At 33.5% G+C, this 16,163-nt stretch overlaps 2 protein-coding genes across 10 annotated transcripts in view; one reads left to right on the top strand and one right to left on the bottom strand.

The window, feature by feature from the left end:
* Positions 1 to 10,635, bottom strand: part of LOC116295555 (phospholipid-transporting ATPase IF) — a 33,124-nt gene extending 22,489 nt beyond the window's left edge. For all 9 annotated transcript variants that reach the window (XM_089031559.1, XM_089031551.1, XM_089031548.1 and 6 more), the window contains exons 1-9: positions 10,449 to 10,635; positions 4,213 to 4,347; positions 3,853 to 3,942; positions 3,108 to 3,188; positions 2,605 to 2,712; positions 2,121 to 2,249; positions 1,343 to 1,446; positions 911 to 964; positions 658 to 722 (exon numbers count right to left, since the gene is read on the bottom strand). In XM_089031559.1, the coding sequence (XP_088887685.1) occupies positions 658 to 722; positions 911 to 964; positions 1,343 to 1,446; positions 2,121 to 2,249; positions 2,605 to 2,712; positions 3,108 to 3,188; positions 3,853 to 3,942; positions 4,213 to 4,347; positions 10,449 to 10,481 (799 nt within the window). In that variant the 5' untranslated portion in view covers positions 10,482 to 10,635. The remainder of the gene's footprint in view (positions 1 to 657; positions 723 to 910; positions 965 to 1,342; positions 1,447 to 2,120; positions 2,250 to 2,604; positions 2,713 to 3,107; positions 3,189 to 3,852; positions 3,943 to 4,212; positions 4,348 to 10,448) is intronic.
* Positions 10,636 to 11,089: 454 nt separating this feature from the next.
* On the top strand, positions 11,090 to 16,046 carry LOC116295561 (negative elongation factor A). The gene is made up of 10 exons (XM_031703409.2): positions 11,090 to 11,480; positions 12,216 to 12,380; positions 12,716 to 12,808; positions 13,470 to 13,576; positions 13,764 to 13,830; positions 14,090 to 14,205; positions 14,447 to 14,635; positions 14,764 to 15,045; positions 15,176 to 15,275; positions 15,427 to 16,046. The coding sequence occupies exons 1-10, from the start codon at positions 11,099 to 11,101 to the stop codon at positions 15,630 to 15,632; spliced, it is 1,707 nt and encodes a 568-aa protein (XP_031559269.1). The 5' UTR covers positions 11,090 to 11,098; the 3' UTR covers positions 15,633 to 16,046.
* The last annotated feature ends 117 nt before the right edge of the window (positions 16,047 to 16,163 follow it).

Here is a 16,163-nt window from a genome sequence, read left to right on the forward strand (position 1 = left end):
CTGTGTGCTCTCATAAAGCACACACTCCCAACCAATCAGAATGCATGATTTATAACAGTTATCTTATAATAGCATTTTAAACCAGAATTTTTGTTTTTTGGCTACTGTGAACATTATAGACCTTTTTCACCCAGGATCATGTTTATTCCCATAAGAATAAAAACCTTTGTTTAACATCATGTGACCTAATCCTGAATTTTGCTTGAATGCGAGGTAACGCAGTGGAAATCTGTGTGTGTAATAAAGGTCCATTATGGGTGGCGTAGTGGTGTGAGCACTCGCCTCTCACCAATGCAACCCGGGTTTGTGTCCCGACAAGCTCGGTGTTGTATGTGAGTTGAGTTGGTTCTCTCCTGTGTTTTGAGGGTTTTCCAGGTTCTCCGGCTTTCCTCCCTCTGCAAAAACTGGAGAGTCACTCTGTGGAATCCACTGTTAATCCCATTATTTATTCATTATTTATTTATTTTGCACACATATAAATCAGTAAGGGAATTATGAATAAAAAAGTAAAGAAATTGGTATATTTTCTCTCAATTACGACCATACATTTACAAAGCTGAAAAGTTTATAAAACCCTCCAATGTTTTGGGGAAATCCCAGTGTGAAACCAGATGGCCTGTATGATAACCTACTCTTAATATCTATTTGGTTGCTTACCATAGACATGATCAGAGTTTTTGAGCCTAGCTCCTCTGAGCAGAAGATTTTGGGGACCTAATGATCTGATTAAGCAAATGAATAAGAAACAAGGTAATGTTAGCATTAGTGTATCAAATACTAGAGAAATGGGAGTAATTAAGATAACACCATAGAAGAGGGTATTATGGGAATAGAGGAAATATTTCTAATAGAATGGGATAATATGAGGAATGGATAATAGATTATAATGGGTAAATTCCAATCAACTTACTTCACTTCAGGCTCTTGTCCATTGTTAAGATTAATTATTATTCGACCAGAATAACTAAAAACACATAAAAAACTGATTAATGCACTAGTTAACAGGAGATAAAAACAATAGAATAAACAACTTTCAGTTCTTATTATTGTTACATTATTGACAACAGACATACTGTATCGACATTTTAAAATGCTGAACTTTAATGAAAGACATTTCAATCTTAAATTTCACTTCAAGCTAACTTTGTGTTACTGTGTCTTTTGTCAAGAAGACCTTTAGCCCTGGAGCAGTATCCACTGTAAATTATAGTCTATTATTAAACTCATTAATAATTCATGAGGAAAACACAACATAAATCACGACCAAGTTTGTATATCGGATACAACACGGCCACTCATACTGTATATATTACATAATAGTAACTTATCTTATTTGAATTACCCGTATAGATCAACATGAGGGTGTTGGCATTCTATGGTTGCTGATAGGTCATCAAGTTGTTGGGGAGACCTCATGCTAGCTGTTGTGGTTACTGAAGATCGTACCTAAAACATTTGTAGAAAATAGACATTTATTTATTGGACCTAATCCAAGAATGTCAGAGCATTTAAAAAAAAAGGAGCACACCCTTCCTTGGTTTGAAGGAAAATTACAGACTGAAGGGATGCATGAACCAATGAATGAAAAAAAAAAATTTTTTGGATATTTCCTTATTTATATATTGGATATTTCCCTATTTATTAATATTAATAACTAATAATTTTTAATAGATTATTATAAATTAGGGCTATATTATTAGTGTATATATTTATTTAGCTTTTTATCAGGTGAAGAGCCGTCTTGTGGATACTCTGATAATAATCCATTATTATTATTATCATCAACATTATGATTATGATAATGATGATTATGATGATGATGATGATGATAATAATAATAAACTCTTTATTTACTGAGGGTAGCACTAAATAGCAATATGCTAACAAACCTGTGGCCCTCTCATGATGATGATGATGATGATGATGATGATGATGATGATATTGATGAATTAAGGTTTCTGCCGGGTAATTCAGTGACCAAAAAGACCTGGTTATCCACGACAGTAACCAGATATCCAGGGTAAATTAGTAGTGATGCAAGTGTACATGTATGGGACATGTCCTAAAGTCTAAAATAATGCCAGGGGCTCAACTGTCAGTACAGGTAAGTGTTTTTTTACCTTAAGGTTAGTTTCTCCATCTAAATTGGCTGTAGTGATATGGCATACTCCATCAGGGTCTTCAGATGACAGAACCACCATGTCGCAGGGGAATTCTTCATCATCCTTGACTCTTACAATATCACCAACCTTTAAAATGGGAAAAACCGTCATGACTGTCAAAGATCTTTTAACCTTGTGAAGATTCCTCATTCACAAAAGAACATAAATTTATGTCGATGTAGATTAAATGATTAATGGTAAAAGAAGGGAAGTTGAACCTTGGGAAGGGATGGGAAGAGAAGAGTAGGGAAAGAAATGAGAAGGGAATGAAAAGAGAAGGGAAAATATGGACAAGGAAAGGTTAGTAGAAGGGAAGTGAAAAAAGGGATGGAAGGAGAAGAAAGGAGACGGGAAGGGAAGGAAAAAGGAAGTTGATTTAAACTTTAGAAGCTTTGCAGCATAAGGCTGAACAATGCAGTTTAGGGGGAATTGACTAACATACCCTTATATTCTGTGATTCTACTTCATCTATTTTCCCATTGATGACCACTTCACATGGTCTTTTATTTACTTCGTTGTCTACTTTATGCCGCTGGTAATCTTCATATCCCTGGAAAGCATAACACATAAGAATACCTTACTGTTATGGTCCATAAGTAGATCTGAAGAGCTGGGTAACTGACAGTGACAGAGAAGGGAGAAAAGTGGGAGAAGGACAAAGAATGAGAGGAAGAGAAAGAAAGGTAGAGTGGGAAAAATGTGTTTGGATGGGATGGAAATCAATAGGAAAATAGAGATTGTGAGGTGAAAAGTTAAGGAAAGGTATAAAAGAAAAAAGTGAAACGGATGAAAGGGAAAGAAGTGGGAAAGGAGTGGGAAGAGATGGGAGACAAGAAGAATGAGATGTGGAAAGAAGAAAGATAAAAGAGCAAGGAGGGAAGAGGGAAGAGGTGTCTATATTTTTTACTTTGTACCCATGTAAACTTGTTAGATATCTGATATTACCTGCTTAATGGCAGTGACTGTAATGACAAACACAAGGGGTAGTATACTGGTGACCGGACTGACAGGACTGTCAATTAATAACTGAAAATAATATGCAAACATACGGTTTATGGTTATTATATATAATTATGCAGCACATCTCAGACATCTTGTGTAGCTCCAGAAAATATAGTCAATTCAAAAAATGTTGTCGTCGACCAACTCAAGCCTATGCGACTGGATTCATAACTACTTTGTTTTTCTTTCCCTAAACCCAAAGACATGCATTTGATGGATTGTTTCTCGCCATTATTATCTTATTACTAGCGGGAACAATTAATTCAGAACGAATATTTAACCGCTTCAGTGATTTTTACCCATATTCCTTTCGGTCCAGTCACGTAGGCGTGAGTGGGTCGATGACAACATTTTTTGAATTGACTGTATTCATGCCCCACCCACAGAGAAAATTGAAAATTCTGGAGGGTAGTAGGGTCAGAGAAAGAATGATATTACAGAGTTTGTAATGATGAAAATTGGAAGTTCTGGGGGTAGAGGGGTTCTTTTACAAATTTCCTCCGTGATGGGGGTATGGATATTTTCTGGAACTACACCTTACAGCTGATTTGTCCATGTTTTATTGTAACTTATAATCATGTTAACACCTGAAAAGATACATAATGAGTATACATATCTTAATTAAAAGCATTTTCGTTGTTTGAAAATAGCAAGGCTTTATTACTTTGAATGCCTTAAAATCACATACCTGTACAGCACCAATGCAAAGAAAGTAAAAATTAGCTATCCGACGAAACTGTTCAAAAAGATTCTTTGGCACAAAATTCCATAATGTATACTGAAAAAAATAAAACAAAATAAAACAAAATCCTATCTTAAACTTGGTTTTCTCAAGCATGCAAGCTCGAGGAAGCAAAAACATTTATCCTGGCGCTTGTGTTCCTGCTTTTCGATTTAGTTTTTTGTTTTTGTGAAATTTATTTTTTGAGTGGGGGAGGGAGGTGGGGGTAACCAAAAGTATTGCAAAATATAAAATCCTCATAGCCCCCACCCTTACCTGCCATCACCACCCCATAAATTTTGAAAGCTCTTAAACAAATAATATTACCTTGGATGTTATTATTTTATTATCTGCATAATGCTTCTGTTTGATTTCTATATCAGGATCGTTACTAGGGTAACGATTATGTGCATACACAGTACGCCATTCGTCCGCGTGTTGGTGACTTCGACCGAGAAAACTCTGCAATTAATTAATATTAAATAGTATATTAATATAATTTTAGCAATGTGTAGTGAATCTAATCAAATATTTTATAAAGAGTAGTTAAATGGTCCACACTTCCTGTATCAAGTGGACAAAACATAATCATAATTATATGAACAGATGAATTCCCTAGCTATCATTTATTCTATTTCAAAGTATTGTATGTAAAACAAGAGATGAGACTTATTCACACCTTAGGTGTCCAAAATCCCCATAACATGAATAAACATTTTAGATTAAAATGTTTTGTTATCTTTAATTGTTGTGACATTTTGTCCAGCTGTTTCTTTTTGGTCATTCATTAATGCCCTTTACAGTGCGAATTGAAAAACCATGGGCACCTAGAAATATTTCAAGAATGTTTCTTAACCAATCAGAAGTTACTGTTATCTTTCCGTTATCTTGTGGTTAGAAAGTCAACTTTGATTGGCCAAAGAATAGAACATTCCTGGAACATTTCAAGGTGCTCATGATTTTTCTTCTTCTAATTTCCACTAGCTTTTACTCTGACAAAGGACTATGATGGCCAAAATTTCAGTATTGTTAGAAATGTTTTTACATGGCTTCCTTCACATATTCACTTGCAGTTATATTTAAAAGTGAATATAGTTCCTGAAAGGATTAAGCCATAATTTTCAAACTCATGTGGAAAACATACTGTAGAACCTCACTTGTAAAACACGTCTTCACCATGAAAAAGTCTCAAAAGCACTAATAAACATATTTTATTGTCGGATATAAGCGATATAATATTTAAAAAACTCATTAATAATTCAAGAGAAAAACACAATAGAAATCATGACCATGAAGGAGGTTTTATATCTGATATAGATTCATCTTTATTTGCATAAACTTTAACTTGGATTTTCTCTATCAAACTTGGTTCATTTTGTAGAGAATTTGGTACAATATCAGAACATACATCATACGTTTTTTGAGCCCTTTAATAAATTTGCAGATCATGTTTTATTGCGTCTTAAACCACTCAGCTGTGTCTCGTGTTTCATAACCCTTAAAACACTCCTGCTTGTTTATTAAATAGTACATAACTCAATTGTAATTTCATCTTGAGTGCATATAATATTCCTACAGTATATATACCTTGGATCAAGAGAACCCTATTATCAGTGAGGCTATTAATAATGCATATCAAAAAAATCCTATCGATACAGTATTTAATCACAAAATCTTATTTAATCATAAAGTATGAAAACACCTTGAAATCTAGTCTTTTTCTTTTTCAAAGGAAATACACATCAAGAATAGTAAATAATACTTTGAATGTGAAAGCAAAAATAATTGAAATAGAGTAGACAAAATGTACTCTCATAAATTGATATAATCTTTTAAGCCATACCTTAACACAATGCTATTATGAAACACAACATACTTAGAAATTATTTATAGGCTCCCACATTTATTTTTGTCTTTTCAGCTAGACTTTAGATTAAATAATGTCCAACTCAACTTCATAAGAGGATTACATTTATAAACCATTAAAGTTTGTTGCTTCAGAAAGTACATGTACAAATTGAGAGCACACAGAAAAAGAAATGACATGTACTGTATCACTAAGCATTTTCTAAAGATAGGCTTATGATCTAAAACAAAAAACTTATATATATTGTATAAAGCTGCAGAAAGAACCCATATATTAGTATTAAAAAAATGTATAGCATTTCAAACAATTATTAGTTGTTTGAGTACACATTGAAAACACTTATTTTAATTATTAAAAAAAGACTAAAAATTTCCCTGGGATATTTAGAATGAATTAGAAATTAGGGATGAAAAAAAAAAAGATGTTGAGAAAATCCTTCAATCATTATGGATTAGTGCCCAGTTTATAGAAGTCAATGATGTGGTCTGTTAGATGAAATCACTCCCTGCCAAGACAGCACTGTTTGCTTAGCACAAAATTAAAATTCAACGATTTAAATATCAGACAATGTTATTAAATATAAATGGACTGAAAGATAGAAAGTCTGGTCAAATAAGAATTTTTTCCAAAAATATTAATAATTGCACCAGATATCAGTAGCTATATCTAGCCTCTCACAAGCTATAAATTATAGTTAATATTGACTTTAACGATACAAAAAGAAAAAATAAACAAAGATATCAAATTAAAATTTTCTTGAAATTAAATTAGGAGTTAGTGTTTTATCGCAGCTGAAATTCAAATTAAATCCTTTGACAGAAGAAGAGATAACTAGCTAAAACCTAGTGTGAGCTGTGTCGGCGTTTTTAATGAAACAGTAAAAGGGTGAATTATACACTGTGAAAAGATTAAAAAACATACTTTAATGTAGTTTTTTCATCTTTTCACAGTGTATAATGTACCCTTTTATCATTCTTTTGACAGTATCATAATAATATAAACAAGTGTGGTAGAAGTGCTTTTTTATGCTATCATATTTAACATAGAAGATTTGAACATGAGGCCCTTCCCTTAATCTAAGTACAATACTTTTAAATGTTATGTATGTTTCCTGCAGAACCAAGAGCTCTTCTCTTTTAATCTACTAGTGTTTGACACTTACAAGCTATATATAAATCATGAACCCATATGCATAAAATTAAACCTCATAGAGAATGAGGAAAGTAAAAATAGAGTAAAGGAAAATGAATCTTTCATCGTCATCTATTATTATTATTATTATTATTATTATTATTATTATCTATCATAAAGTGTATATGCAGTAAGAAAGTATTAATTATAAAATGATTTTTTGTTGACATTTAGAGCAGTATGACTGAATGCATTCAGAAGTTCCATATTTTCACACACTTGTGCTCTGAATTGCCTTCAATTTATTTCCACTTGAAAATGACATTTTGTACAAAAAAAAATACATGTACATATAAAGAGAGAAATGTTGAAGTACTGTAAGTACTGGGAAACTTATGACGCATACTCGAATAACTTCCAGTAAGTTGAAAGCCATTTTTCAATTTCACTCAATTTCATTTTAAATTTTTTTTTTTTTAAATCTTCAAAGTGTTATACTGTATGCATTTGCTTTTCTTAATACAGTTTAAAAACATTTTTCACTTCCATTCAACTACTTGAAGAAATGAATGCATAAATAACTGGTGTAAAGTATTTATAATTAAGAGTATTTCATTCTAAAAGATATTTTTTGTGTGTATGATAAAATTAATTCAAGCAGCCTGAATATTATTAATAATTACAGTTAAAAGAAATATAATCATTGCCTACCTACTATTTATCATAAAAATACACAATCAACGCCTAGTAATGAGCACTGTACAATTCTTTTGAGCCCTCAAAAGAGCTATAGAAACAGCAATAAAATAATATAGGGAAAAGACAAAATAAATCAGTGGTAGCCGAAAACAAAATGTACTGGCAATAAAGCTCAAGGGAACATTATGACCTAAATTATGTACTAGTGCATGATTGAAAAAAAAAAATCCAATAAACAATAAAAAAATGAAGAAAAAAGAAAGAAATATCAAATTTGAATATGTTATGTCAATATTGAAAAAGATATCATTTCAAGAATAGACAATTCCCCTTGAGCAATCAGATTAGTTTTAGCTCAGTTATACCATATTTTTGGCTCAACATTTCAGGGTAATGTTTTTGGCTTAACATTACTGGTAAAAATGAAATGAGTGTTTGCTACTGTATAATGTATGATTATTTTAACTATTTTTTACAGGCCAAGTAAAATCACTCTGCTTGCTGCTACTATGACTAATACTGCTGGTATAATACTATATTATTACTGTAGCCGCTAAAGCTAATACTGCTGCTAAAATTGCTATACACTACTAATTTGTAATTTGTGTTCAAGAATTTGTTATAAAATTTTAAAAGCATTATAACAAAAACCTAAATCTAGTAAACCCTGAAATTAATTTTCTGCCCAATACAAGGGAGTAAAGCCAAAATGGATCAAATTTAATTTAATTGGGGGAGGGAGGCAAATGAACCCAAAGGAGAAAACCTCGCAGACAAATTTAGTTACTTTTAAACATATCAATTATTTAGTAATCATATTTTTATCTTTCTGTGGATCAAAATGTAAACCTGAAGGCTGTAAACTTAATCTAAACATGTCCGTTTTATTTTACACCTCAATAGAAAAGCAAGCTTAGATACTGCAAGTGTATTTAATTTGCCAGCACATGAATGAGTATATTCATAAAATGAGGCATTAGAGATATGACTGTTTCTGAATCATATCTTTAAATGTTTGCACTCATGAAAATGTCAAAAAATAAAGAGAAGAATTACTGGTATTTTCATGAACATGCAAACTCCTTAGCTATGAGCTGCACATCAAAATTTGTTTTTTTGCTGCTGTCAATCAAACTTGTCAGCCAGCACCTTTAATATTTTTGACTGGCAGCAGTGAAAAAACCGAATTCGAATGAGTAAAATCGCATTTACAGAGTTTGCAAGCTCTACGAAAATAGCAGTAAGAGGCTAGGACATATAGCCATATTATTAATTACTTTTTGCATATACCTATTCACTTCCCCACAGATGTAGAATATGTATAGGACTTATCTGAATGAATGTCCCAGCAGTTTGTCCTAATAGGGGACAATTCTAGACCACCTTCAAAATTAATCTTAACCTTAATCTTTGACTCGGTTTAATACTTAAGCTAGTACATGTTGTACTGTACACATGTTATGAATAGCTATTTTAAGCTATTTATCTATCTGTATAAATATATAACCAGGTGTCAGCAAGTTATATGTGTGAATTTGATACTGACAATCTTAATAATACAAACATGAAAGATAAGGATACTGAATTGAATTTTTTTTGAAATAAAAAAAAATTCATTTTACATACAGATAATTAAATGGAAGATTAGGTCTATGTAGATCTGATTAAAAATGATATAAGTTTCATTTCATTTCTTATTGTCTTAACAATTATTTAGGTTCATTAATTTTTTATTGTTCTAACATAGGAAAATAAATCATGGGAAAGGAGATGGAAAAAATGAGGGCCAAAATATTTGAAATTTTTGGAAAATGAATGAATGAATGAAAGAGAACTGAAAAATGTTATGAATTATTTTAGGTTAAATGACATTATTTTGAATATATTTTTCTCAGCTAAATACAGATCTAAATTAATAATTGTTTTAGACTTAGATACATCTTTGTCCCTCACAACCAGCACCTTTTATTTTAACATAACTACAAATAGAATCTTCTGGAACAAAAAAATTAATAGAATAAAAGATATATTTTCGGAATCCTCTTCTTTCTTACATGTACAAATAAAGCGGCAAATCTACCGTTATCATAATCCAACAAAATAAAATCTTCTAGTTCTAATAAGACCCTAAAGAAAATTGAAGTTCCGGTGTTAAGAGTTTCGTAGGAGCCTGTAATTAAGGCACAAAAGTTTCCTCTATATCTTGAGAAAGAAATTTGTGAATGAATATAAACACTTTCAATAGTCATAGTGATAAGCTCAAAACACAGAAGTTCGTGCGAAAGTAGAGATTTTAGAATTCTTATTTCATATAGTTTCTGAAAACTGTAAGATTTCAAGCCTTTATTTCCGGATAATTTGAAGTCCAATGAATAAAGTTATGCCGAAGTTTCAGCTTTAAAATTTGACCACAAAAAAACTCCTAATAAGAAAAATATTGTCAAAGCGAATGGTTTTGGTTTGAGTTAAGTCGGAAGGCGCGAAGACTTTTGGCATAAATAAGACGAGGACCCTTTCTATAAAACAAAGAAAGCTTTCCTGAATGTAAATGCCTAAAACTCGACAATACCGAAATAGTGAATCTTCACTTTATCAGATATGAGAAAGTTTGTACCTAAAGTGGCTTGTGTTTTGATAATATTTACGATAATTTGAGCTTAGATAATGAAAGTTTATTGAATAACGAGTTATGGTCTTTCAGACACGATTTATCGTAGTAGACAGCTAGGAACATTATATCGGAGTGATTTAGTTTTCGTTTCTATAGTAGTTTGTGATTGAGCGCGATAATAGTTGAGTTCCGATTGAGTAAAAGGAATCCACTGCAGCAACATTCAACTCACACAAACACTCCGGTTATACTCACCAAGACACGGTCTTTCAGTCCGCCACACGGCATTTTATTTCACTTGAGACGTATTGAAGTCCTCTGTGCTTGATTCTTGGTTAAATAGGCGTATAAATCATGTTAATTCTGGGGAGATTTTCACCTGTCTTCTCCTTATAGTGCAAGTATTTATCAAGGTATATCCAACCTTCCTGTCAATACCCCCTTCCCCACACGCACATACGGGCACCTTATATACTGGTACACAAATGACGCGCATCGTAAATTTGAATAAAGGACCTTTATGTGCCTAACCAAAATCTCTAGAAAACTCTTTATAATAATTCTTTATTTATTCCTTAACAATTTCACTTCATCCCGTTTCAGGAAAGTACTAGTAATTTCAAAATCTATTTTTTTTTAATTTAATGCGCTGCAAAATGAATTTTTAAATTTGATTCTTTGGAATCTTGAATTAGGAGCAAAATTGGGGATACCAAACAAGAGAAATAATTCTTTTCATATATGAATTAAGAATGAGAAATTCTGTGTTGACAAAGTTGTTTATTTTGGTTGAGTTTGAAATGATTTACTTACCCTCCCTTCCCATTGTAAAATAGACTTGACAAAAATCCTGTCTAGTACCCCCTGAGGATAAAATGCAAAAGCTGCTTTCTTCAAAATTCAAGATGGCGTCCCACAGACAAGACATAGCTCTGCATGTCTGGCTTCAAAATAAACTTTCTAGCGACGATCCCTGGTCAGGATCAAATCTACGATCCTTATTGACTCAAGATGTATTAAGGAATATCCCTGAGTGCTTTCATCGGCTCGAACCTCAAGTAAAGATCAAACTTTTAATGGCTTTTCTTCATCTTCCTCGTCGAGTTTTGGAAGAAACCAGTGCTGATTTGTGCGAGACGTTGGAAATAGGATCTCAAGATGAAGACGAGTGGGTTCGTGTAATTTGTGAGATCCTTAAATATTACCCAACGTCAGGGATGCTGAATGTACATTTGGAACAAGCTAGCCCTGTATTTGCTGAAGTCACTCAACAGTTGAAACAGAGTTGTAAGTTCTTCATATTTACTCATTTACTAGATGTGTAATGGTAGTAAATGAATGAAAAATATCGAGTAAAAGGCTTGATTTGCATCGCTCTGATTTACAGACAAATAATTAACTAATCAATACATTAGCATTAGCTATTAATTAGGAAACAAATTAATGGGTAGCCATGTATTTCAATGTTATGGAACATTATAGATAGTTTTTATATGAAAGAGAAACAATGCACCAAATTCAAAGTCGTACTGTAGCTGTACCCTATCTTATTATAGTAGCCGTATTAAACTTTGCTTTGTGATTGGGTGGATTTTTAGAAGAGAACAGGAACTCGGAAGCCCTTTCAAGGCTACCACAAATCATAGAGTGGTAGTACACCGTAATATGAATGGGAAATGATATGGCATACTCATAGTCTTACTGTAGCCGTACACGATCTTATCACTGCCTTAACTATGCTTTATGAATGGATGAATTAATAGAAGACAGCAGTAAGCCATTTAATTGTTACCGCACGTCATAGAGTGGTTGTAATATGAGTGGGAACTAATATGGCAAACAAATAGTTATACCATGGCCATACCCTATCTTATCATTTAACTACTCATATGATATCCAAAAATATGCTCATCTCTAGACCAATAGCTACTGGAGCAATCTTTATTCTAACCTCACCTAATGTATCAACCAGAGCACCATTTAGATAAAATAAAACATTTAATGTTTTCTCATTCTGTTCAGTGGCTACAGCAGAAAATGGTTCAAGTCTTCTGCCACTAGAGTGTACATATCTTAACAAGATGGCACTCCATTCTGTAGTGGGTCAACAGCCTACATTACCAAAACACTTCACTCTAAGGAGAAAACCCAAATCAGCTGCTCTTAGAGCTGAACTCATTCAGAAAGGTATTGTATGTAATTTACACAATAGCTTTAAAAAATATGTACAGGAAAGGGTTTTTATTTAATACCAGAAATAGGACAAGCTACTATAGTCAAAATAGTATTTACTTATGATTATTAGTTCCATTAGCTGTAAATATTATATTTATTTCATTAGTTTCATTATTATTAGTTAATTGTAGTTTGTAAATTAATTCTGAAAAGCGTGACAGGCAGAATTAGTAATGTAGTATAGTATGCTTACACTGCGTTGTCATGGTATAAAATTGAAGACATAAGAATGTACAATGTATGTCAATAGTTTGTGAATCTTAGCTAGTATTTACTTTTTATTCTAGCTAGTGAAGCTCTTTCTACTCAGAAGAAAATTGGTACTGCTGGAAGCTCTACTCACAAGCTTCAATCACCTGCCAAGAAGTTTGAACCACCTTGTAAGTAAAAACAAATCTGCAACCATTATTACCAGTGTTAAGGGTCTACCATTATGGTCAATATTTGCAGCATACACCCTTCTTGACAACTACAACTAACACGTGTTGATTTTTATGGAAGGAGGAAAACCAGTGCACAGTTTAGTTATGAATTAAGCCAGACTTGAACTACTTAAGGCTATTTAATATCTATTTTTATTTTATAGATATCGATGAAATACCAGGTCTTCTTTAGTGTCAAAAACTTGATATCTTTCACCAGTGGAAGATACCATATCTTTCACATGTGAAGATATCGCTGTTGAATCGGCTTGCTATTTTAATAAAGAATTTTTGAGCTCTTGTTTTATTTAAGTTTCATCGATATCTATATAATAAGCAGAACATTACATGGCCGCTCAGAGATACGAATTTTATCTTCGAGTGTTCAATTTAGATATCTCACTCGTTCGCTGTGCTCACTCGTGAGATATTAATTGAACACTCGAAGATAAAATTCGTATCTCCGAGCGCCCATGTAATATCCTCTATATCAGCCAATACTTTGTTGAGAGATGGCAATACTTTATCAACAAGTGGCCATTTAATGATCAATGAACAGCTGTTGGACATCAGTGAATGAAATGCTGCTTTACCTTACCAACATATTTTATCCCTTCAGCACGTGTAAACACAAGACCCATCAACAGACCAAGGATCTCTAGCAGTGCTACACCATCAAGAAGCATTATATCGGCTGCTACTCTTAAACAGCATGGCAGAACAAAGGTTATTTATAATCGACAATCATATTCCTAACAATCTCATGAAAAGAATCTTGTTTTGTAGGGAATGACACATGGTCTGAAATAGGAAAACATTATGCCCAAGGGTCTACTGTATTGCTCTCATATTGCCCTAGAAATTAAACATTGGTTTATAAATTTTGCTAATAAATCATCCTGGAATGTTTTAGTTACTGGATATAAATGAGCAGCCAATTGGGGGAGGAAGAGAAGTCAAGAGAAGGAAGAAACTGTTAGGTTAGTAAACAGATATATAAAATAGGGGATGTAAGTGAAAGATGCACAGCAAAAGTTGCTCGTGTCACCTCCGTGATAAATGTGTCGCAAATGGTAAAAATATCTTCTACTTTATGCAACAAAACTTTATTGCACGTGAGTATGTTTGCAATACAACAAAGCTGCACGATTTTGTTGCCTGTATTGAAACACTGTAACTATTTTTAGCAGCAACCACTTCATGACTCATTATTGCCTTTTACTTGAAATGATGTTACAGAAGCCGAGCAAGCTGAGGAAGCAAAACAGAAAAAGGCAACAGAAACAGCAAAAACCCAAGAACCTGCTACTCCAGAGTATGCTGCAGGGCTTCAGCCTCTCGTACCTCAGACAAAGGTATGGAAAACATCTTTTGTTCAGTCTCAAGGTTGAGCTGGTTTAGTTATGTCTTAACTGTCTGAAGTTAAACTGCAAAAAGATACCTGAATAAGCCATTCAGAGGTTGAGGAATAAGCATGTTTGAGTGTGTATTGCAGTACATTGTGGGACAAAAACAATTTCACCCAAACTAAAAGATCTACAGTGTACATGTATTTTTATATTGATCTTAAACTTTATGCCAATGGTTTCTTTGCAGGCAACTCCAACACCTAGTACCCCATCCACAACAGCAACAATTGTTACTCCTACACCATCATATGCCGTAATATCCAACAGGGGTGTGGCAACAACCCCTGCACCTCCCACCCCTGCAACCTCATCAGATGTAGGCGCAGAGACTTCTAAACTGAGTGAAAGCACTTTGGATCTCAAGAGAGAACTAGAGGTAAGAAGTTGGACTTGTTTATAAACATGCTTTTTAAGTTGTTTTTACAGTCAGTGATGTCGACCAACCTTTTCTGTTGATTATGATGATGAATTCATCGCTAATAAAATTATTTATCCACTTTCTAGACTGCTGTAGAGCAGCAACGACAGCTTATGAGAGAAAGACAACAACAAAAAATGACAGCAGCAATGGCAATGCCAAGCACACCTGCTTCGACCATCACCCCAACAAACCCCATCACACCAGCTACACCTTCTACATCCTCTCTGAACATGCCATCAGGAGCGCAAGCACCAGCCATGCCGACTCCATCAAATGCTGCAGCATCGACATCACTTCAGCAACAACAACAAATGTTTCAACAGCAGCAGCAGCAGCAGCAGAATAAGAGGCAGCTTACCCTTTCTGTATGTTTTTTTTCTTTTCTTGACTTTTTCCTATGATTTGTGTTCTTGTACACTAATTTTCTTTGCTAGAATCATATTATTTGAATTCTGTTCTGACAATGCATATATATTTGTCTGGTTTTTTTTTTAGCGTGAACAAATGCTTGCAGCTCATGAAATGTTCAGAAATGCAAATAGAGTCAGTCGAGCAGAGAAGGCTCTCATCTTGGGCTTTATGGCTGGCGCTAGAGGTAGAGTAACTTTTAGTTCTCTTAATTAACCCTAATTTTAATGCTGACTCTTTGTAAAAAAAAAAAATCAGTCAGCCCAAATGGGCACAAGTCTTTGGATTTTTGTTCAAACTACATGCAATAAAAGTTATTTCCCCCTCTGTTTTTCCAGACAAACCTTTCCCTAACCAAGGTCCAATCATTACCATCAAACTAAGTGAAAACACAGAAAACGTCCAAGGGTCTGATGGGAACCAACAGACTCTACTTGTTGAAATGCTATTTGAAATGAACTATGACACTGGTCACTGGCGAAGACTCAAGAGGACTAGAGTGGTGTCTAAACAGAACCCTGGACAACCACGACCTACAAGCTGATCCAGGAGCATTGAATGTGTGTGTGAAGTGAAGGGAAATGAGAAGAAAAATAGAAAAAGCGGAGGTCAGAACAGCTATTAAAAAAAATACTAAGCAGCCTTGACAAACCAGAAAAAGTGAAAGGGAAATAAAAAGAGGAAAGGGAAATAAAAAGAAAGTAATAACAGTGGGAAATGACTTCAGTAGAAATCTCAAAGAAGATTCTACACACCTCGTTAACATTTTTAACAGTAAAGTATTTGAGAAGTGAAGTGATAAAGTGACACTGATAAAGTGCAGTAAAAAAGAAAGCAATGAAGTCGCTTCAGCCTGCGTGAGAACAAGTGCCGGGAGTCAAATATATTTATTTATGACTATTATAGAAGTAAGAAAATGACAAAGGTATATAGTAATAAAAAATAAATTTTAAAAGTGTTTTGTGGCTTTCGTCTTGCTTATAGACTCCTTTTTATAGAAGGTCCCAGTGCAGCTAAATATGGAGGTCAAACACTGGATTTCAATCAGATTTGCCTAAGTTGATGATGCTTCCGA

This window comes from Actinia tenebrosa, unplaced genomic scaffold, assembly GCF_029948245.1.
Source record: "Actinia tenebrosa isolate PJP-AT-01 unplaced genomic scaffold, QUT_ActTen_1.0 PGA_scaffold0__85_contigs__length_37466705, whole genome shotgun sequence".
Lineage (NCBI taxonomy): Eukaryota > Metazoa > Cnidaria > Anthozoa > Actiniaria > Actiniidae > Actinia > Actinia tenebrosa.

What these genes read in the sequence shown, in the direction of transcription:
- LOC116295561 (XM_031703409.2), top strand. Translation starts at nt 11,099, where the DNA reads ATGGCGTCCCACAGACAAGACATAGCTCTGCATGTCTGGCTTCAAAAT. An exon ending in AGCTGAACTCATTCAGAAAG is followed by an intron (nt 12,381 to 12,715) that starts GTATTGTATGTA and finishes TTTTTATTCTAG; the next exon opens with CTAGTGAAGCTCTTTCTACT. An exon ending in CAAGAAGTTTGAACCACCTT is followed by an intron (nt 12,809 to 13,469) that starts GTAAGTAAAAAC and finishes TTATCCCTTCAG; the next exon opens with CACGTGTAAACACAAGACCC.